Raw genomic sequence first — 23,474 nt, 5'->3', positions numbered from 1 at the left:
CATTAAGATACTGTGAGCTCTCATTCAAGTTGTCTTAAAATGGTATGTCCTTATTATAAACAATAAAAGTTGAAAAATCAAGTTACTGGTTCAAAAATATTCATATTTTAAAGTTTCCTGAAAAAGCAAAGTACCTTCAAAAAGGGTTGCATCAATTTATACTTTCATCAGAAGCATGTCTTTGCCAACATGGACCATTATTAATTACAATCTCTTTGCCATTTTTAAAAAAAAATTGATTTCAGAGAGAGAGGAAGAAGGGAGAAACATTAATTTGCTGTCCCACTTATTTATACATTCATTTGTTGATTCTTGTATGTGCCCTGACCAGAGATAAAACCTGCAACCTTGGTGTATAGGGATGAAGTTATAACCAACTGAGCTACCTGGCCAGGGTCACCTCTGACACTCTGTTTAAAACACATGAAATTTCTGGCTATTTTACACTAGAGGCTCAGTGCATGATATTACCAGAATACAATAAAGACTGCCAATTCTGAAAAATAACAAAAACTACATGACATTCAAACAATAGGTTAAAAAAGTAAAAAACAAATAACTAAGTTCAAAGTGGAATAAAAAGTTTCCTTTTAGTAATAATTTCTTATTAAAAACAAAATAAAAAACCTATATAAAAATAACCCAAGCACTAGAGTTCTAGCAGGACACAAGTCTAAGAATTAGATATTACTCCTTCTGTTACAATATTATATCTAGTTCTGATTTTTACATCTATGCAAAGGAACGTTTTCAAAAGTTCAGAGAAAAGTGAATTACTGCAGGATAAAATATGAAGAATGATGATGTTTGACAAGAAACAAACTAACAAAGGCATTATATTTGAGGTTAAAATAGAAAGAGGGGAAATATTCTTGCCTCCTCTAAAATGAAAGACACAATTAAGAATTTTTAACCATCAACTAAACGCATACACCACACACACACACACACACACACACACACACAAAACCACCAAAAAAACCCCACATCTGTTTTGCTAGGCTCTATTACCTCTGCTGTTGCTTTCTGGATAGGCAAGTGTAGGTTTATTCGGGGAGCGTCGTAGATCACTATTAAGGAAAGGCTTATCTGGTGGATATACTACATATGAAGATGTGGAATGGCGAAGCATACTTCCATTAGACCTTGATGGTTCAGCTAAGATATTCTGAAAGATAAAAACATTCAGAAATAACCTTTCAATTTTTAAATGCAAATGGCATTTGTACACACACATACACACACACACACACACGTTCATGACAGAGAACAGGACTGTTTATATGTTCCATTGATAGTGACAACAGAAACAACAGAGTCCACTAATCATATGTTACAGAATCCAATCATCACTTTAAAACAGGTGTGGAGGACCTTTTTTCTGCCAAGCAGCATTTGGACATTTGTGGGCCAAACAGTCTGCTATACTTGGTAAACATTTAATTAACTCACCACTAATGCCTTGGCAGGGCCAGACCAAATGATTTCATGGGCCTTATATGGTCCACGGGTCGGATGTTCCCCAGGTACACTTTAAAATAAAAAACTTTTAAAGTGTTTATTTGTGTGAGTCTAGCCATATGCCAGACACTATAAAAAAGATATAATGTTAGCCGTGACTGGGTAGCTCAGTTAGTTAGTGTGTGTACCTCATACACCAAGGTTGTGGCTTTGATCCCCAATAAGAGCACATACAAGAATTAATTAGTGAGTGCATAAATAAGTGGAACAACAAATCAATGTTTCTCTCTCTAAAAAAAAAAAAAAAAAAAAAAAAGGGAAATACTGTTCACACAACTTGAATACAAATGCTGCATAGAAATATTTTAATATTATACTCATAATTACTTTATTTTAAAAATACTTACTGTAAAATGCATAATCAGAAAGATAATGAATTTTTGCAGTATCAGAAACTGGCACAAAATGATTGCATTCATCTATCCCTAATCAACTAAATACTTCATGAATGTTTGTCAAATGTCCAGCCACCTCATTTTGAATGTCAAGGTTTAATCAATGTGGTATACATAGTCCTTTCCTCAAAAACTTTACATTTAGTTGGGGGGAAAAATGGAAACAAAGAAAACATTAAAGCTTATCAAAGTTTATTTTCACACATACACACATAAATGTGATTATCATAAATGGGATTCTGTTCCACATGATAATTTTCAGTGCAGGAGATACTAAATGTGGAGTTTTGTGTTACAGGTGACTTCCTTTTAGTACAGAGATCTAGAGTGGGGGAAGTAATGGAGAAACCAAAAGCTAAGGGGGAAGGAAGATATGATTGCTAGCTGCTAAAACTTTTCAACATTCATTTTTCTTATTCAAATAGCCATAGAAGTATAGGCTTTCGACTCTTACTATTAGAGAACTACAACTATTTGTACAGCACCAGAAAAATCTGTTTCCAGAAAAGGACAAAGAAATATAAATATTTATAATAACAGTAAAAAAATCTCTTGTATAAACTAAGGCCACCAAAATAACCACATTGTATCTAAATCTTATTAAAAAACTAAAGACTATTTTATTTTAAAAACCATGCAGTTTTTCAATTAAGAAAGCCAATGCAAAACACATTATGGCTATGAAAACTAAAGGAGAGGGGAAAGAACTTGGAAGGGGTAGGAATAAGTCTCAAAAGTAGTAAACCACAGGTAGGTCTATTGTAAAAATTATGTTCACATCAAAGAAGGACTGTGAGTTAACATTTTTCAAGCGTTTTGGCAATCTGGAATCAGATTTGGCAGGTGGCTGGTGAGTTTTCAATTATTATAATACTAGAGGCCCAGCACGAAATTGCACAAGACTAAGACCACTGTGCTGCAAGACCCATCAATGCACCATCTGGTGACCATTCGTTTGGTCATTACAAAGCACCATGCATATAGCTTAATTTTAACCCTTTGCACTCCGCTGTCCCCTCTCAGGGGACATCGGAATTCTAGCATATCACTCAGATGTCCCCTCTCAGGGGGGACATTGCAGTTTATTAGTGATTATGGGGAATTGAGTTAATTCAACGCACGTGTTCGCCGCAAAGTAGCGTTGAGTAGCTGGTAGCCAATGTCCAGAATGGTTCGGAGTGCAAAGAGTTAAATATGGTTCTTCACAGAAAACTGTAGGTTTTCATACAAACTACTAAATCCTATCATGTAGGAACAATGGTTAGGAAATAGTCCTTATCAATATATTTATGAACATAAACTACCTGAAAGTTCACTTATGATTTTTAAAACTATTTTTGTTAGAATTGCTGAACATTGCACAGATATTAACAGAAGGGCTGTGCCTAAATAATTTACCAAAGAAAACAAAACAAATAAACACCAACCTCATTAAAATCACTGCCTGCTAGATCTTATAAAATAGTTTAAGATTTGTCCCATATATATCATCGAAATACTACTTGGGTTGGGTCAGCAAACTATGCAGTGTCTTTATATAAACATACAAGTTATAAGGAGATGGGCCCCCTGCACCCCACCATTTGTGAAAAGCAATTCTAAATGTACTCCCTTTTCCAGGTCAGCCAACTCATTTTGAATCCCAAGTTTCATTTTAATCAATGAAACTCAAATCATTGCTGCCAGCAGTCTGAAGCAAAGAGTAAGAAGACAAAATAAAATGGTTTTGAAAAATTATTTGCAATACTATTTTTAAATCAAATTAAAACAAGGCATGCAAAACTAACATATACTCTTAATGTGTGTCTATTAAAAACAGTAAAGGACAAAATTTGATATATACGTAAGTAGTATTATTCAGCCTTTAGAAGGAAGGAAATCCCATCACATGCTACATAATGGATGAACTTTAAGAACATTATAATTAGTCAGTCACAAAAAGACAAATATTTTACTATTCCACTTACTAACACATGAGGTATCTAAGGTAGTCAAATTCATAGAAACAGAGAGTAGAATCTTGGTTACCAAGAGTTGAGGAGAGGTTGCAAGTAGAAGTTGTGAATGGATATAGAGCTTCAATTTTAAAAGATGGCAAAGTTCTGGAGATCTGATTCACAACAATGTAAATATATTTAACACTACTGTACACTTAGCTCAACTGGCGTGGCTCAGTAATTGAGAGTTGACCTATGAACCAGGAGGTCACAGTTCAATTCCCAATCAGGAAACATGCCAGGGTTTTAGGCTCAATCCCCTGCGGGGGGGGGGGGGGGGGGGGGGGGGGGGGGGGTGGTGGTGGTGCAGGAGGCAGCAAATCAATGATTCTCCCGGATTATTGATGTTTATATATCTCCTCTCCCTCTCCCAAATCAATAAAAATATATTTTAAGAAATAAATATTCCTACACTTAAAAATGGTTAAGATGGTAAAGTTTAGGTAAACCCTAAGACAAATAAAAAGAACTGTAAGGGGTTATACCCTTCAGGGATTAGAAAAGCAGTATTCTTTTTAAGAGTTGGAAGCTCCATAGAAACAATCCTATAAAATGAAGAGGTAATATGCAAATTAGCGCTCATACCCTCACAAGATGGCTGCCTACAACCAGGACAACAAGGGGATGACCAAATGACTGAACAAGCAGACTATGTGTAACGACCAGGCCAGTGGAGGGCTGTGAGGGGTGACCAAGTGAGGGGGTGGAGGGGCGGATTGGCGGCAACCAGGACGGCAGAGGGGGGCAATTAAGGGTGACCAAGCCAAGGGGTGCAGTTAGGAGTGACCAGGCTGGCAGGGAGGGGGGCAGTTGGGGGTAACCTGGCTGGCAACAGGGGACAGTTAGGGTGACCAGGCTGGCACGCAGAGGCAGTGAAGGGCAATCAGGCTGGTGGTGGTGGTAGTGGGGGCAGTTAGGGGCGACCAGACAGGCAGGAGAGCAGTTAGTTAGGAGCCAGTGGTCCAGGATTGTGAGAGGGATGTCAGACTGCCTGTTTAGGCCCTATCCCAGGGCTGAGCCCCCCAACCCCAGCACGGATTTCATGCCCCGAGCCTCTATCTGTATATGTAAAAACCTAATATGCAAAGTGTCCCTCAGGAGTTGGAACGACCAGGAGTTTGATCGCTTGCTATGATGTGCGCTGACCACCAAGAAGGGAAGCCCTGGTCAGCAGCTGCTAAGGACCCTACTCTGCATGTTCGTGCACTGGGCCTCTAGTCTAGTATAATCTCCCTATTTTACAAAAAAAGGAAAAAAAAGAAAAGGAGTTTTAAAAAGTCGACTTGCCTACTACCTCTCCTTATTATCTCCCGCCACCCTATTGCACCCCCACCTCCATCACAACCTCACTCCCTGCAGAAAATGAGCAATCACATTCTATGTGATTAACTGAACAATGAACTAGTTCTCAAAAGAGAACTCTCCAACCTACCTACACTGCTCTCACTTTGCCTTCCCTCTCCTGAAACAAGGAGTCAGTGTTGGGTAACTAACTTACTCAAAGTCTTGGTTCCTAAAAAACCCCTTCCCTTCTAATCTAGTTCTTCCTCCCTACCAGATTTTTCCCATTGCTGTTAAGGACAAAACTAGGAAAAAAGAGAAAGGAAAAATTAAAAACTTTCCTCAACTTTAGGACTCCCCTCCAGCTCCTGCTTAATTTCTCAGCTTTAATAAAAAGTCCCTCACAATATCTATAATTGCTGCCACCTCTTAATCACCTCTCCCTCCTACCCCTTTCAATCAGCTGTAGTCTTTATCAATTCAAAGAAGCAGCTCTCAAATTCACCAGTGACTCTTACACTGCTGGATTCAGTGACCTCCCAGAAGCATGTGATAGACCACTTTATGGTTTTTAGTGGATGGAACACCACACTCTTTGGTTTTCCTCTTAACACAGGCTCCTCCCTCAGAATGTCCTTGGCTCTTTCTGTAAATGCTGGCATTTCCCAAAGCTTAGTACTCCCACCTCTTCTCATTTTTACCTACATGGATTCCTCTGATGATCTCACCTACTCTCAGAGCTTTGAAAAGCCCTTATTTGCTAAAAATTTTCAAGTTTAAATTCAGAATACAGAGTTCTTCCTCTTAAACTCTATATTCAAATTAACCTTCCCACTCATCTCCACTGGGATGTCAATATGGGCTTCCCAACTTCACATGTCTATAACCAAATTCTTGAATCTTATCCCCAAACCTGCTCCTCACTCAGCATAGCACAAGTGGCACCACCATTTACCCAACTGCTCAGGCCAAAATACTTGGAGTCATTTCTCATATATCCCACATCTAATCTTTGTTGGAGCTCTGTCAAAATATATCAAGAAACTCCCCCAACTTCTCATCAATGCCACTACTAATGCTCTGGTTGGTATTACTGTGATCTTTCATCTAGACCCATGGTCGGCAAACTGCAGCTTGAAAGCCACATGCAGCTATTTGTGTGGCTCTTCCACAAAATACCACAGCCTGGGCGAGTCTATTTTGAAGGAGTGACCCTAGAAGAAATTTAAAAAATTTGGCTCTCAAAAGAAATTTCAATCGTTGTACTGTTGATATTTGGCTCTGTTGACTGAGTTTGCCGACCACTGGTCTAGACTAACAGAATAGTTTCTTAACCATTTTTGTCCACATGCCCTTAGCCCAGCAGTCGCCAACCTTTTGGACCTCACGGACTACCAATGATCCGTAGATCACTGATTGGCCACCACCACCTAAGTAAGCTCTCCAAGTAGTCCTTATGACTCTTTTTTAAAAAGTAAATTAATTCAAATAATACTCCTAATACAAACCCTCCAATGTCTTTCCATCACTGAAAAAAAATCCAAAATCTTATGGCTTAGAAGGCCCCACATAATCTGACCCACACTAACCCTGACCTCATTCCCCAACACTCTCTCCTTCCTACCAGCACCATTTCCCAGCCATACTAACTATATTGGATTTCTAGAATGTGAAGTACCCTCCATTTTCATTTGCTAAGTTTACTCTGCCTTGAAAGCTCTCTTCCTCACACCATGGAGTAATCTGCCTGTCAGTGCAGCTTCCCCTGACTGCCCTATCTAAAGTAGTAAGTGCCCTTCTATCAATCTCCTTACTCTAAAAAAAAAAAAAGTAAATTAAAAAAAAATACCCTGACATACATATATTATTTATTATGCCCTGTGAAATAAAAAGTATACTTGGTGTCTGTCCCTGGTTCTTGAAATTCAAAAACTTGAAATTTCTTAAGTGATAGCAGTTGCCTTTGTTATCTAATAGTGGGAACCCCTAGTTAATTTTAGGATGAGAGCTGATAGCCAGAAAAACCAACCAGGTGATTAAAGAATTAAGACATTTTAGCCACACACCCAGATCTCAGAAGGGAGAGGAACTGGACATTGAGTTCAGTCACCAATGGCCAATGATTTCACCAAGCATGCCTCCATAATGAAACCTCAAAAAAACTTTCAGTTAATTTCCGGAAGCATCCAGATTGATCATGAAATCCTCTTTAGTAGTACCATCTTGCCCGAGGTGCCCGTGCCATTTGCCTGTTTCTTAGTCCTGTCTTTTACTAAAAAGCTGTAATTATATGTATAGTGCTTCCCTGAGTTCTCAGAGTCATACTGGAGAATTATTAAATGTAACTCCTTAATTTGCAGTTGGCTGGGCAGTTTGCATTGGGAACATCTGGGACTTAGAGCTGACAACTAAAGTGGGATTACCTAATCCCTAAAGGGTCTCCACTATCTCCAGGAAGTTAGTACCAGAAGTGCACTGATTGTAGGGCACCCAGTTGGCATAGAACTGATGTAGTAAAAACAGTCATCATCAATAGAGTTTAAGTTCTAATAAAGATACTCGATAAATCTGCTGAATAAAGGTTAATACATTAGTTATACAATTCCCCTACAAAACAGGGAGAAAAAACACCCACTGAATTATCCTATTCGATAAAGCTGCTATAAACCATTGGACCCTACTCTGCATGAAAAGCTTTTGATTTCATTTATATCAAAAAACAAATAACACAAATACCATATGAAGTAGAGTTAATAGCAAACCTTGCAATTGCTATCCTTAGAAATGTCTGCTTACAAGGTTGGTTCTTGGCTAGTTATCTAGAAAGTTAAATTTTGAGAAGGTGAGAGATTGAAGATGGCTGCTGCAGGAAGGCAGGCTGCAAGATAGGGTGTGAAAGAACAAAAGGAGTGTGGACTTACGGGGAATGTCTATTTGTGAGTGAGGGAGAACTATACTCTAAGGGACTGTTGGTGACTGCTGGACGGGGCTCCCCTGACTGGGCAGCCTCCACTGCTGATGAAATCTCTCAAGGAGCAACTGGCTCTGCCACAGAGACCGTGCCATCTGGAAGGGAAGAGTGGCTGTGATCAGCCTAGCCTTACCTTCAATCGAGAAGAATCTGATACCTTCCGGGACCCTACAACCACAACACCCAAGGACCAGCAGCGAACTCACAAACACCAGGTCTCAGCAGTGGACTCAGATTAGCTATGCACCTTCTCATGGAAAGGTCAGATTTTGCCCAGAGAAAGGTGAGATCTGTGATCCAGGCTGGAGGAAGAAATGCACACAACAGGATCTAGAAGTTCAGAGAAAGTCTGGGCCTACAATATCTGTGGCCATTGGGGGGCGGGATCCACAGGGCTGATGACAAAAGAGAACTCTAGAAATCAACACATAGCTGGGCTGGGCAAAAAAAGGCAGTCTGAAGCTTTACCAGTAAATCAGCTGTGCTGTGCCAGGGGGGAAAGACGTGAACAGAGACATGAGCAGAGTCACATGCAGTGCTGGGTTGAAAAAGTCACAAGTTCTTGCACTTATTCTGGCTCTTATTTCTCCTTAAATCCCTGCTTTTGATTACAAAGCCCAGTGCATAGGATCACCCAATTAAAAACACTATCGGAGACTGCAGGGGGAAATTGTTTTTGTGGAACCTGGGGATCAGAATGGGGAGAAATGATCAGAAAACCAGGTCTGGGGCAGTCCAACCCCCCACACCAGTATTAAGTGCAGCAGGGAAAACAAATTCTAAATACGGTAGAGAGGACTTATAGACCTGGATGTCAATATAGAAACACTGCCACCAGAGGTTGAATCACAAATTGACTCTTCTGTAAATACAACCACAGGCAGGCTAAGAAACAAAGAAATGCTGCCTGCTTGAAAACAAGACTGTGGATTACAACACAGAGAGGCTATGAAATGCAGGGAACTTCAATACTGTCCTGACTACCTAACAGGAACCAGGTGTGCCAAACAGAACAGTAGAGCAGTGTTTCCCAACCTTCTCTCATGATGAGAATCACCTGGTGGAGTTGTTAAAACAGATTCCTGAATCCCAACTAAGAAGTGCTAAACTAGAATTTTTGGGAACATATAGGTAAAATTGTATACTTAACTAGTGCTCTAAGACAGATTTTATATACAGAGCACTAAGTTAGGTATGCAATTTTACCTATATGTTCTCAAAAATTCTAGTTTAGCACTTCTTAGTTGGGATTCAGGAATCTGTGTTTTAACAACTCCACCAGGTGATTCTCATCATGAGAGAAGGTTGGGAAACACTGCAGTAGAGGAAGTGAATGACCTTCAGTACTGCATATTTTTTTTTTTTACTAATGAAACTAAACTTTCTGTCTCACTTGATTTTATCTATTTAATTATTATATTTTAATTTTTAGTCAGTATTATTACTACCGGTACTACTATTTTACCTTTCTTTAAAAGTTTCATTTTATTTTCTCTTTTTATTATGTCATTTTATTTTGGAATTAGTGTTCTACGTTCTCTTCTCATGTTTCCCTTAGCATCATTTAACTATCTCAACTTTACCTTTATGCCAACACTCTCCTTCCTTACTTTTCCCTTTTTGTTGTACTGTTTCTCAAACTCAATTCCTGCTTTAGATTTTCCCTATTCCTTCTTCTTACCCCATTAAAAATTCATTCTACTTATATGTTTAACTTCCGATCCCCTGCTCTAAGTCCATACACACTTCTCTCTTCTCTTTCTTCACTAGACCATTTTTTTCCTTCTCTTCCGTTTTTCTGTTTTGTTTTTTTTCTCTTCTTTCTCTGTCCTATTGTTGTTGTTAGTTTGATTGTTAATTAGATTGTTTTGTTTGCTTATGTGATTCTCTCTCTTTTTTTCTGCTTCAGTTTTTTCTCCCCTTGCTTTTTATTAGTTGTCGTTTGTAGTTTCTATTTATATCTGGTGTTAGTTTTCATCTTTCTGGATTAGTTGTTTTATTGGAGTTTTCTCCCCATATAAGTAGTTTCCGCGCCCCTTCTTTTTTACTTTTCTCTCTTATTTTTGTCCCCCTTTTTTAATATCACCTTTGCACTCTTTTATTTTAATCCACTAATTTTCTTTTCTCTGGTGGTCAACTTTATTCAGTGTTATTAGTATCATGAGTACATTTGTGTTCAGTGCCTTGTGTGTTGTGCGGTGTTATGTTGTATTTTGTGCCTTTAAGTCAACACAGGAGAGAGAAAGCTACATAATCAGACACCCACAGAGGAGAGATCATGGGGAGACAAAGAAACAACCTGCATATGAAAAAGGAGGCATCACCAGAAAAGGAACTAAACGAACTGGAGCAAAGCAATGTGTCAGAGAAAGAATTCAGCGAAATGGTCATAAGGTCGCTGAAAAGGTTGGAAGACAAATTCAACAATATGTGTAAAAACCAAGAGGAAATCAATTAGAAATGAAAAATGACATAATTTCAATAAAGAACTCAATAAAAAGCAACAACAATGGACTAGAAGAAGCAGAGAACCGCATCAGTGATAGGACAAGGTAGGAAAAAATACCTAAGTAAGGCATCTTCTAGAAAACAACAACAACAACAACAACAACAACAAAAAACCACTTAAAAAACAGGAGGAGAGCCTAAGGGAAGTTTGGGAACAACATGAAATGAAACAACATCCACATAATAAGGCTATCAGAAGGAGAGGAAACTGAGCAAGGAACAGAAAACTTGTTTGAACAAATAATGACAAAATCTTCCCGGATATAGGGAAGGAAAAACACAAGTCCAAGAAGCTCAGAGTCCCAAACAAAATGAACCCCGAAAGACCAACACCAAAGCACATTATAATTAAATTGGCAAAGACCGCAATGTGTCTGATACATAAATCAATATTTGTTGGTTAATAAAAAAATAAATAAATAAATTGGCAAAGACCAATGACAAATAAGAATCTTAAAAGCAGCCAGAGACAGGAAGTTAGATACAAAGGATCTCCCATCAGACTAGTGACTGATTTCTCAACAGAAACACATCAGGCCAGAGGGAATGGAATGAAATATACAAAGCCATGCAAAGGAAGGGTCTGAATCCAAGAATACTGTTTCCAGCAAGATTAACAATCAAAATTGAGGGTAAAATACCATCCGCGTTGGTGGTATAGTGGTGAGCATAGCTGCCTTCCAAAATTGAGGGTAAAATCAAGAGCTTCACTGACAAAAAAGGACTAAGGAAGTTTATCACCATCAAGTCAGCAATGCAAGAAATGCTAAAAGGTCTGCTGTAAAAAGAATAAGATGTAAAGAAGGAACACAGGCATAAAAATAAAAATGCCAACAAACAAGTACCTATCAATAACAACTTTAAAATGGCCCAATCAAAAGACACAGGTTAGCCGAGTAGATAAGAAAACATGACCCATGCATGTTATCTGCTGTCTACAGGAAACCTATTTCAGAAAAAAGGACCCACACAGACTGATGGTGAAGGGATAGAGAAAGGTATCGCAGGTGAATGGAAATGGAAAAAAAAAAGCTGGGGTAGCAATCCTTATATCTGACAAACTAGATCTCAAAGTAAAGAACATAACAAGAGATAAGGAAGGCCACTTCATAATACTAAAGGGAGCTATCCAACAAGAAGATATAATTCTGGTAAACATACATGCACTAAATACAGGAGCACCCAAAAACATTAAAAAAAAAAAAAAAGATATCAAGGAAGAGATAGACAGCAATACATCCATAGTAGGGGACTTCAATACCCCACTAACACCAGTGGGCAAATCCTCTAAACAAAAAACCAGCAAAGAAACATCAACCCTAAATGACACGCTAGATTAGATGGAAGTAACTGACATCAGAACATTTCACCCCAAAGACACAAAATATATATTCTTCTCAAGTGCACATGGGTCATTTTCAAAGATAGAACATATGTTGGGACACAGGCAAAGTCACTTCAAATTCAAGAAGATAGAAATCATATCAAGCATCTTCTCAGATCACAATGGCATAAGCTAGAAACCAACTACAATAAAAACAAGTATTTGGAGGCTAAATAGCATGCTACTAAACAATGACTGGGTTACTGAAGAAATCAATGAAGAAATAAAAAGCATCATGGCAACAAACGACAATGAAAACACAACGATCCAAAATTTATGGGACACAGTGAAAGCAGTCCTGAGAGGAAAATTCATAGCTCTACAGGCCTACCTCAAAAACAATTGATAATAAATTATCTAACCCTACCACTAAAAGAGTTAGAAAGAGAGCAACAAGAAAAGCTCAGCGTAAGCAGAAGGAAAGAAATACTGTGTTTCCCCGAAAATAAGACATCCTCCGAAAATAAGACCTACTTACAGGTTTCTTTCTGAAATATAAGGCATCCCCCCGAAAATAAGGGCCCCCCAGGTTCTGTCTCAGAATGCTATTGCTAAACATGAGAGATTTGGTCCACTGATTCTGAAAGAAATAGAGTCACGAGAAATTCACCAGGAAATTCAGGAATTGGATTGTTATGATGATGTTCCAGAAGATGATGACATAATTGTCATTGAATAAACGAATAAATTCTTGATACTGTAGGATTCACAGTTTGTCTGGTTTGTGTTGACAACTACCGTACTACTGTACCGAATACAGGTAATAAATTTCCTTTATTTTCATTAAACAATAAATGTGTACCGTATTCTTCTTCATGGAAAAATAAGACATCCCCTGAAAATAAGACCTAGCGCATCTTTGGGAGCAAAAATTAATATAAGACACTGTCTTATTTTCGGGGAAACAGGATAATAAAGATCAGAGTGGAGATAAACAACAGAGACTAAAAACAAACAAAAAAACAAAAAACAAAAACAAAAAAAGTCAACAAAACCAACAGCTGATTCTTTGAAAGGATAAGGAAGATTGATGAACCTCTAGCAAGGCTCACCAAGAAGCAGAGAGAGAGAATCCAAGTAAACAAAATCAGAAATGAAAGAGGTGAAGTAACAACCAATCCCATAGAAATACAAACGGTATGAAAAAAATACTATGAATAACTCTATTCCAACAAAATAGACAACCTAGATGAAATGGACATATTCTTAGAAAAATATAAGCTCTCCATACCCAACCAAGGGGAACAAAAAAAACTTAATAGGCTGATAACTACCCAAGAAATTGAAACAGCGATAAAAATCTTCCAGCAAACAAAAGCCCTGGTCTGAACAGCTTTATAGGAGAGTTCTACCAAGCATTCAAAGAAGAATTAAAACCTATCCTCCTTAGACTATTCCAAAATATTCAAGAGGAAGGCACACTTCCAAGCTCTTTCTATGAAGCCAGTATTACCCTAATCCCAAAACCAGATAAAGACACCACACAGAAAAAAAAAGATCTACCGTGTTTCCCCGAAAATAAGACAGTATCTCATATTAATTTTTGCTCCCAAAAATGCACTAGGTCTTATTTTCAGGGGATGTCTTATTTTTCCATGAAGAAGAATACGGTACACATTTATTGTTTAATGAAAATAAAGGAAATTTATTACCTGTATACGGTACGGTAGTACGGTAGTTGTCAACACAAACCAGACAAACTGTGAATCCTACAGTATCAAGAATTTACTCATTTATTCAATGACAATCATGCATCATCTTCTGGAACATCATCGGGCAGCCTTAGCAACCAGTTTACGGTAAATTTTCATTCTGAGACAGAGCGGGGTGTGTGTGTGTGTGTGTGTGTGTGTGTGTGTGTGTGTGTGTGCTTATTTTCGGGGGGATGCCTTATATTTCACTCAGAAGGAAAACTGTAAGTAGGTCTTATTTTCGGAGAATGTTTTATTTTCGGGGAAAGACGGTACAGGCCCATATCCTTGATGAACATAGATGCTAAAATCCTCACAAAATTCTAGAAAATCAGATTCAGCAATACATTAGAAAGATCATACGCCACGACCAAGTGAAATTTATTCCGGGGATGAAAGGATGGTACAATATCCGCAAATCAGTAAATGTGACATATAACCTAAACAAATTGAGAGACAAAAATCACAATCATATCAATTGATGCAGAAAAAGCATTTGATAAAATCCAACACCTTTTCTTGATAAAACTCTCAGCAAAGTGGGAATAGAGAAATCATACCTCAACATAATAAAAGCCCTATAAGACAAACCTGCAGCCAACATCATACTCAATGGGCAAAAACTAAACCCATTTCCCCTAAGAACAGGAACAAGACAAGGATGCCTACTTTCACCACTCTTATTCAACATAGTACTAAAAGTACTTGCAATAACGATCAGACAGGAAGAAGAAATAAAAGTCATCCAAATTGGATAAGTAAAACTGTCCTTATTCACAGATGACTCCATCAAAACACTACTAGACGTAATAATAAATGAATTTGGCAACATAGCAGGATATAAAATTAACACCCAAAAATCTATGGTTTTTTATACACCAATAATGAACTCACAGAAAGAGAAATGAGAAAAACAATCCCACTTACCATTGCACCAAAAAAATTAAGATACTTAGGAATAAACAAACTCAAAATGGCTAAAGGACTTAAGACAGGAAACCATAAAAATCCTACAAGACTCCATAAGCAGCAAAATTGCAGACATTATGTTGTAGCAATATCTTTATAGACACAGATCCTAGGGCAAGAGAGACTAAGGAGAAAATAAACAAATGGGACTACATCAAAATAAAAAGCTTCTGCAAAGCAAAAGAAACCACCAACCAAACAAGAAAGGGCACTGCATACAACACAAACAAGAAAGGGCACTGCATACGAGAACATATTTGCCAATGTTATCTCCGATAAGGGTTTAATCTCCAACATTTACAGGAAACTCATATAACTTAACAAAAGGAAGATAAACAACCCAATCAAAAAATGGGCTAAGTATTAACCCTTTGCATATCACTCAGATGTCCCCTCTCAGGGGACATTGCAGTTTATTAGTGATTACGGGGAATTGAGTTAATTCAACACACGTGTCCGCTGCAAAGTAGCGTCGAGTAGCTGGTAGCCAATGTCCAGAATGGTTCGGAGTGCAAAGGGTTAAATAGACACTTTGCAAAAGAGGACACTCAGAAAGCCAAGAGACATGAAAACATGCTCAGTCACTAATTATCCAAGAGCTCTAAATCAAAACAATGAGGTACCACTGCACACCTGTCAGAATGGCTACCATTAACAAATCAACAAAGGACAAGTGCTGGAGAGGATTTGGAGAAAAAGGAACTGTCCTTCACTGTTGGTGGGAATGCAGACTGGTGCAGTCATTGTGGAAAATAGTATGGCGTTTCTTCAAAAATTTAAAAATGGAACTGCCATTTGACCCAGCAATACCACTACTAGGAATATGTCCTAAGAAAAAGAAACACCAACCAGAAAGGATATATGCACCCCTATGTTCATAGATGCACAATTTACGATAGCTAAGATTTGGAAACAGCCTAGGTGCCCATCAGCAGATGAGTAGATTAGAAAACTATGGTACATCTACACATGGAATACTACACTGCTGTAAAAAATGAATTCTTACCATTTGCAGCAGCATGGATGGAACTGGAGAGCATTATGCTAAGTGAAATAAACCAGTCAGTAAAAGAAAAATACCACATGATCTCACTAATTTATGAATAAGGAACATTATAACCTGATGAAAAGATACAGAGTCAGAGAAGCATAGAACAACTGTCAAATTATAGTGAGAAGGCTGGGGAGGGTTGGGGTAGGGAGTGGGGGGAGTAAGAGATCAATCGTAGGACTTCTATGCATGCATGTAAGCATAACCAATAAATGCAAGACCGGGGGGTGGGGGGGGGGTTGATGGCATGTGCAGGGGAGGGGGGTATAGGGGATGCCGGAGAAAAAGAAGACATATGTAATACTTCAAACAATGAAATAAAATTTTAAAAGAATTTTGGGTAAGGTTCCAACTATTGTCAGCATGAGTGCTATGGGTTCCCAAGACCAGCCCCCAGGTTCAATAACTTGCTAGAAGAATTAATAGGATCCAGCAGATAGTTATGTCCATGGTTGTGGTTATTATAGTAAAAGGACACAGTAAAATCAGCAAAGGGAAAAGATGCATGGGGTGAAGTCCATAGAAAATCAGGTGCAAGCTTTCAAAATTTATCTGCAGAATGTGCTTAATTTCTCCAGCACCTAATAATGACAACTTAGGTGAAGTGCTGTCTACCAAAAAAGCTCAGGTTACAATGAGTGCCATGTATTTATTGGGGGCTGGTCACATTCCTGACTTCCATTAAAAAAACAAAAAACAAAAAAAAACACCAAGTGTTCAGCATGAACCAAATTGTTTGTACAAACAATTCAGGCACAGTGAGGCACTCATCATTTACACTGAAATTTTATACCAGTGTAGGAAATCCTTTACAATTCAGTTCATAGGTGTCAACCAAGAGGCAAACTTGTAAACAGGCCTTTCTATAATAGAAGTAATCTAGGATGGTAGATTTCAAGTGAATTATTCTTGTTCCCAATGCCATATGCCATCCAATCATGAGCACCTGAAAACTAAGAAAGGGCAAAAGATCTTACAAGCAGAATGTTTATGCTCACTTCCTCCACATACATACTAAAAATAACCACACATAAACCACAAATTCCCATTGCAGTTAACAATTTATACCCCAATTTATCTGAGTTGATCCTCACAACAGTCCTGACAGGTAAGAAAAAACATCTCCACTTTATGAAAGACTTTCTTGGACTTATTCTCAGAACACTGAACACAGTATCCTAGATCTGTTAGCACATTGGGTTTTTTTTTAAGCACATTCGTATTCTCCTCTAATTATCACAAGATCCTTGTGAAGCATAGCAAATATCATTGTCCCTTTTGTAGGTTAAAAAAAAGAGGATAAGAAAATTTAATCCATTTGTTTAAGGTCTCATAGCTACTAAGAAGCCCAAGATCAACTCCTAATGCATGACCCCAAGCATTCAATAAATATTTTTCCATCTAAAATGATACAATTCTAGGAAAAATTTCCAGAATTAAAGACAAAATGCTTAACCTGACCACTTTCTTTGCTGGTAGCTTTAACTATTAGGGCAAATATTATACTTAGGAATACTTATCCTATATAATAAAAGCCTAATATTCTAAGTATCCAGTTGTTCGTTCAACTAATCAAAGTGTAACATGCCAAGGCTACTCAACTGCTCACTATGAGGTGCACTGACCACGAGGGGTAGACACTTGGACTGGTAGGTTAGCTTGCTGCTGGGGTCCGGTCACTCGGGACTAAGACAAGGCCGGATATGTCCTGGAGCCCTCCTGCAGTCCCTCCCAGCTGACCAACCTTCTGCGTCCCTCCTTGGTCCTGATCATACAGCAGTGGCGTTCCTTGGCCTGGCCTGTGCCCTCTCACAATCCGGGACCTCTTGGGAGATGTTGGAGAGTCAATTTCGGCCCAACAGTAAAATGACTGGTCGCTATGATGTGCACTGACCACCAGGGGGCAGATTCTTATGTGGGCTAACGGTTGGCAAGCGCAGCAGTGGTGGTGGCAGCTTCTCCTGACTTTGTAGCAGTGCTAAGGATGTCCCCCAAGGGCTCCAGGAGTGTGAGATGGTCCAGAGGGGACCTCTCCCCCCCCCCCCCCCCAGAATGCATGATTTCAGGCACCAGGCCTCTAGCGATTCGAATATTTACTTAACATCCCTGTAACACCATGTTAAGTATAAAGTATGATTTAAAATGTATATTGCTTGCCTTCTTTTTAAACAGAACGTTCAATATGGTTGAAAAAAAATCAGGTACATAAAAGTTTAAATACCATTTAGTAAATCATACTTAACTATGTAGAAAAGATAAAACAGTATGATGAAGATGGAGTTATTCCAGATAAGACTAGGTGAACATGGGAACATCTTTTAATGCAATACACCTCATTAAAATGAAAATCCATACAATCATCAACAAATGCGAAAATGCATTCAATTAAATTCAATATCTAGCTTATTATTAAAGAACTATTTTCTTGTAAGAAAAATTACACCCCCCAAAATCCACATGACAACATATTTAATGGTGCAAAATTTTAAACATTCCTTTTAAATTCAGGAACAAGACAAAGATATTTACAAGACAACTTCTAGTCAATGATGTGCTACATTTCCTAGCCTGCACATTAGGATAACAATAACAGATTGGAAAGAAATAACAGATGTTAAGATCTGACAAGCTACCAGGGGATACATGGGGAGCACGACAAGCTCCAGAGTAATCACAGACGATGGTCTGATCATAAATTCCTAGCGTAGGCTATGGTGGATAGTTCCATCTCAAGCCTATGGCCTCCTTCCTTAGCAAAGATCAATCATTACCTCTGTCCATTGTCCTTATGCATCTGGGTAACATACCAGAGTAATTCTTTTCTAGACCCTTTGAGGCATCACAGCAGGCACCAGAGTACAACCCACAGAACCCTTCATTGCTATCTGATCCCCTCACACCATCTTCATTGCTATCTGATCCCCTCACATCCATGCTGTAAATGTTAACTATCCTGTACCCACTAATGTAAAAATATGCTTCTCCATTTTGCTTTTTATCCAATTCTAGAGATTTCCCTATTTTGCTTTCTCCTACCTCCTTGATCCACCCTACCATTAATGGATTTCATGTAATCTTCCTTACATCTTTTCCTTAGAGTCTTATGTATGGGACAGGCTGCAAAACTGCCATTCTTGGGAGCATTTTCTCAATCTATTGAGATTTTGTTCCCAGGCATGTTCTCAAAATTTTGTCTCAAATAAACTCTTTAAAAAAAAACCTATTCTAGCCGAAACCGGTTTGGCTCAATCGGCTTGGGGACTGAAGGGTCCCAGGTTTGATTCCGGTCAAGGGCATGTACCTTGGTTGCAGGCAAATCCCCAGTAGGGGGTGTACAGAGGCAGCTAATCGATGACTCTCTCTCATCGATGTTTCTAACTATCTCTCTTCCCTTCCTCTCTGTACAAAATCAATAAAATATATTTAATTAAAAAAACAAAAAAAAACAAAAAAAACCTTTTCTATAGGCTGTACATTCTTTCAACAACCTTTCTGTGACTCGATGCTCATTAGAAAATGAAAATACTAATGCCAACCTCATAAAATCATTGAAGATTAAATGAGTTAGGAAAAGTATTTAAAAGATGACTGCTAGTTAGTACTAACAACTACTATGTATTATTATATTCTCAAGATGTATGGTAGATGTGTGTGAAAGAAGCAGGAAGATACAAAAAGGGGCATGCAGGTATTCATTTTATTCTCAAAAATATACTTTTTATATTTATAAAATCTATGATATATTCACAAAACATTTTTGGGTAAAAGGCCTGGCTAAAAGCCAGGGAGATCAATTAGATTAGCTTATAAATTAAGTCCAAAGGGTCCTAACTGTTGACTATGGTTACTAGGAAAATAAAAAAGGACAAGACTGCCGAAGCCAGTTTGGCTCAATGGTAGAGCGTTGGTCTGTGGACTGAAAGGTCTCAGGTTCGATTCTGGTCAAGGGCATGTACATTGGTTGCGGGTACATCCCCAGTAGGGGGTGTGCTAGAGGCAGCCGGCAGATGTTTTTCTCTCATTGACGTTTCTAGCTCTCTATCTCTCTTCCTCCCTCTGTGTTAAAAATCAAAAAATATATATTTTTTTAAAAAGGACAAGACTATGCTGCCTGTCCTATCATTTTCGTTTTCCAGCTTCTCTCCACTAGTGAGCTGATAGACAGCAATTCATTCAATAAATGTTAGTAACAAGAGCTTCTGTTGTTACTCTGGCTACCATACTTAAAAGAACAATTCAAATGCATCACTTAATTCCATGTTACCTTTGAGATTTATATGGTAGCTGCTTCCTAGAATGTGTTATTTGTTAATCAAACTGTTAAAAATCCTTGCCTGATTTTTTATTTGTAAAAAATCCTCTATTTACTATAGCTAACACCATGCTGGGTTTATCAATATTAAATAAGTATGAATTGTTAATGTTTATAACCCTGAAATCTGAGTATGAGTAGCCTTCTGATTTCATGTGGTAGTTTTAAAAGGTCGATTTGTGTTGTCACATTTTATGGCCATATGTTTGTTAAGCTAAAATGCTTTTTAAATTCTGTTGGAAATGCAGCCTTATTTCTGACATGACAGTTAAAGAATCTAAGCTGTGCCATTTCTTCTGATAAATTAAATTTAGTCATTTTTGTTTTAATAGTGATCTCCAAATTAGACATTTTGATGTCCAGGTGATTAGGAAAATTGGTCATGTTTTGATTTGTAAAGGGTGGCAGATATTTAAACCTTAGTGTATTCTTGATATTTAGAATCCACTGAAAGCTGAACTTAGTACATAAAATATATACCTTTCCTATTAAACGTTCTGCAGTTTCTGACCAGGTTACCTTAAAGACCACATAGCGGCACCACTGCCCGGCTGGATAGTCTTGGCAGTGTGCAGTTCAACATTTACAGGCATACCCCATTACTTGTGCTTCCCTTTGTTGCACTTCAGAGCTAGGTATTTTTTACAAATAGAAAATAAGACTCTTCCCCTGCAGAAAGATTACTGCTTGTTTTATTGTGATGGTTTGTAACCAAACCCAAGGTATCTCCAAGGTATGCCTGTATAACAGCATTCCTTGTTCAGTTTCCCAGTACAAGTGTGTTTTTGAGAGTAGCAGAAAGCCTCTTATCCCAATTAAGTTTAATGAACTACAATTCTTATATAATCTCATCCATCTACTTAGTGACACTTCTTCCTAATAATCTAATGGTTCTCCTTTTACCTTCCTTTTTATTGACCTAACTCCTGGTTGAATTTCAATTGCTTCAGTCATTCTTTCTTCTTAATCATCCCTGACCTCTGCAAACCTGTTACCCTCATTCAGCTGTAACCCTGACGGTTATTTCTGGTCTCATTAATACAGACCTAACAATAGTCACTAAAACTGAAACTAAGGAAAAGTGCGTCTTTATCAAAGTTACTGCTCTCTTTTAGCATTCCCTACACACTTCCCCCCATTAGCTTCTATGAGATAACTTCACCCTGATCTTCTGCAGCCAGCCAGAAGACAGAATATCAGGGTATTCTTCTTCCTTCACTATCCAGTCCTTTTATTTTTTTAAACCTACTTTTATACTTCATCTAAATACAATTCTACCCCTACACTACTACTTAATTTTAGTCATTTCTGTTTCATCCCAAATTATTTCAATTTTACGGAGTACCTACTCTCTTGGCACATACCCCAAATACCCTGTTTCCCCGAAAATAAGACAGTGTCTTATATTAGTTTTTTCTTCCAAAGTTGTACTAGGTCTTATTTTCAGGGGGTGTCTTATCTTTCCATGCGCTAGGTCTTATTTTCGGGGAAACATGGGTACCTGTGGTCCCTTTGTCTCTTCTTGTAACAAGCACTTAGAAACCCCTTCATCATCCAGCTTGCTCCATCTTCCCTTCTAGGAAACTGTCTTTAAACCTAAGCACTGCTATTCACTGTTCCCTAGGTTATTCCAGTATGGTAGCATTGGTCAACCTCTACAGTGCAATCATCTAATTACTGTGTGGTTTCCGTTCAGTACTTTGCTGCTTCCGAACAGGGTCGCTATCCTATTCATCTGCTTAATCATAGAGCCAAAAGGTATGCGAGGCACTCAGCATTTGCTAATTAAGAGAGAATGCCTCTAACTCGGGCCTCCTCACATGTACTGCTTATTTACAGTATTCCCAAAGCACCGGTTTCCAACACGCACGTGCGACATTCCAAACAAGTATTAGTGACTTAACCGGCGGGCGGCCCGCGTGGAGGCAAAAACAATAATTAAGATCAGCTCCCCCGTGTCGCTTCCGTAAAAGGGCATTGACACGTCGAAGTCAGTCATTCGGTGGGGGGTAGGAAGCGGGAGCTCTGGTTTAGGATAAACCCAGAGCGGGGCATTGCAGTTAAAGGAAGCGGCTTAAACAAGGGCTGGCCATGCACTCCGGATTGCGGTCTGTTCCATAGCAGCCAATTAGGCCGGCCGGCCAGGGCGCCTACCTGGTTTGGGCAAGATTCCTAGAGGGGCCGTTACACCCACGTGACCAATTGAGCAATGTTTTCGCCATACAGCTGCGGACACAGTCACCCTGGCGGGTCCAGGCTGTACTCCGGGGCTGCAGGTTAGGGACCTGTTCTAATGGGAGGGTGCAGCCTCGCAGAAGAGCAGGGGGGCACGGGGGGGGGGGGGGGGGGAGGGGTCTAGGGGGGCAGCACGGGCCTTCAGGCGCCCTTCGCCGTCCCCCAGGATGCGGTGACGCGCGGGGCCGAGAGCGCTCTGAAGGATGAGAAGAGCAGAGGCATCGGGACCGACCTGGGGCCCAGGCGCAGGTCACCCGCTTCTTACCGGGGAGAACTGAGACCCAGAAGTCGTCGAGACCGATGCTGCCGCCATCTTCCTGTGTGCCCAGCGGACCCCACAGCCCCGGAGCGGGCTGGTTCTGCTGCCGTCCTCCCAAGTCCGGGAGACGCCGGCCGAGGGCGACCCTCAGCCGAGCCCCAGGTGGAAGGGGCTGCTGGCGCCGGGTCTGGAAACCCCTGCCGCACACCCCCACAGGGACGCCCACGCCGAGCGCGCACACGGAGAGGGCCGCACGCACTAACGGGCGTCTGCAACAGCCAATCAAAAAGGCGGGCGTCTTCCGGGAGCAGGAGCGAATCCGCCTCTTCCCCCGTGACGTCACAAGGTAGCGCGTTGCCGAGAACGCCGCGGCGCTAACGCGGCGGCTGCTAGACAGCTCGGAGGGCGAGCCAGCCGTCTGCCGGCGGAGAGGTGGGCGAGGGCTCGTTTTGTCTCCTGAGGCACTTGAATCGAATCACCGTTTTGGGTTAAGGCGAATGCGGAGTTCAAACCCTGCACCGGTTCTCTTGGACTAAAGGCCTAGGAGGGCGTTTGCTTGGCTCCGGGACGCCAGTCCAGGTGAAGTACTCACCTTTCGGCCAATAGCAGACAGGGTGAGGCGGGGCTTGACGATCTGGTCCAATACCAGCCGAAGGAAGGGGCGTGGAGGCAGAGCGTAAACCTTCGCGAACCCTCGCCCAATTGGACCCGGGAGCTCCCCCCCCCCCCCAACCTCAGACTGGCTGCCGGAAATCGCCGCGACCCGGGCCTGGGGGCGGGGCGGGTTTAAAGCGGCTTTTCCCGCGCCCAGGGCGTCAGGCGGTGATTGGCCGGCGACTTCCTCCCTTTGTGGGAGCTCCCTGCGTCGTCGGGGTTAGGGGTTGGGAGGAGCGGCCGAGT

At 40.0% G+C, this 23,474-nt stretch overlaps 1 protein-coding gene across 9 annotated transcripts in view; it reads right to left on the bottom strand.

Moving 5' to 3' along the window:
- CEP57 (centrosomal protein 57) overlaps positions 1 to 22,868 on the bottom strand; it is a 43,298-nt gene extending 20,430 nt beyond the window's left edge. For 3 of the 9 annotated variants that reach the window (XM_045577944.1, XM_045577948.1, XM_045577951.1), the window contains exons 1-2: positions 22,581 to 22,863; positions 1,012 to 1,168 (exon numbers count right to left, since the gene is read on the bottom strand). In XM_045577944.1, coding sequence (XP_045433900.1) covers positions 1,012 to 1,168; positions 22,581 to 22,628 — 205 coding nt within the window. In that variant the 5' untranslated portion in view covers positions 22,629 to 22,863. Of the gene's footprint in view, positions 1 to 1,011; positions 1,170 to 1,997; positions 2,027 to 22,580 lie in introns of those variants that run through there. The other 6 variants (XM_045577945.1, XM_045577949.1, XM_045577950.1 and 3 more) reach the window with 5 other exon arrangements.
- Between the last annotated feature and the right edge of the window lie 606 nt (positions 22,869 to 23,474).

Source organism: Pipistrellus kuhlii, unplaced genomic scaffold, assembly GCF_014108245.1.
Source record: "Pipistrellus kuhlii isolate mPipKuh1 unplaced genomic scaffold, mPipKuh1.p scaffold_m20_p_9, whole genome shotgun sequence".
NCBI classification, from domain to species: Eukaryota; Metazoa; Chordata; class Mammalia; order Chiroptera; family Vespertilionidae; genus Pipistrellus; species Pipistrellus kuhlii.
The sequence above is the reverse complement of the archived record's forward strand: the minus strand, read 5'-3'. Positions and strand labels throughout refer to the sequence as shown.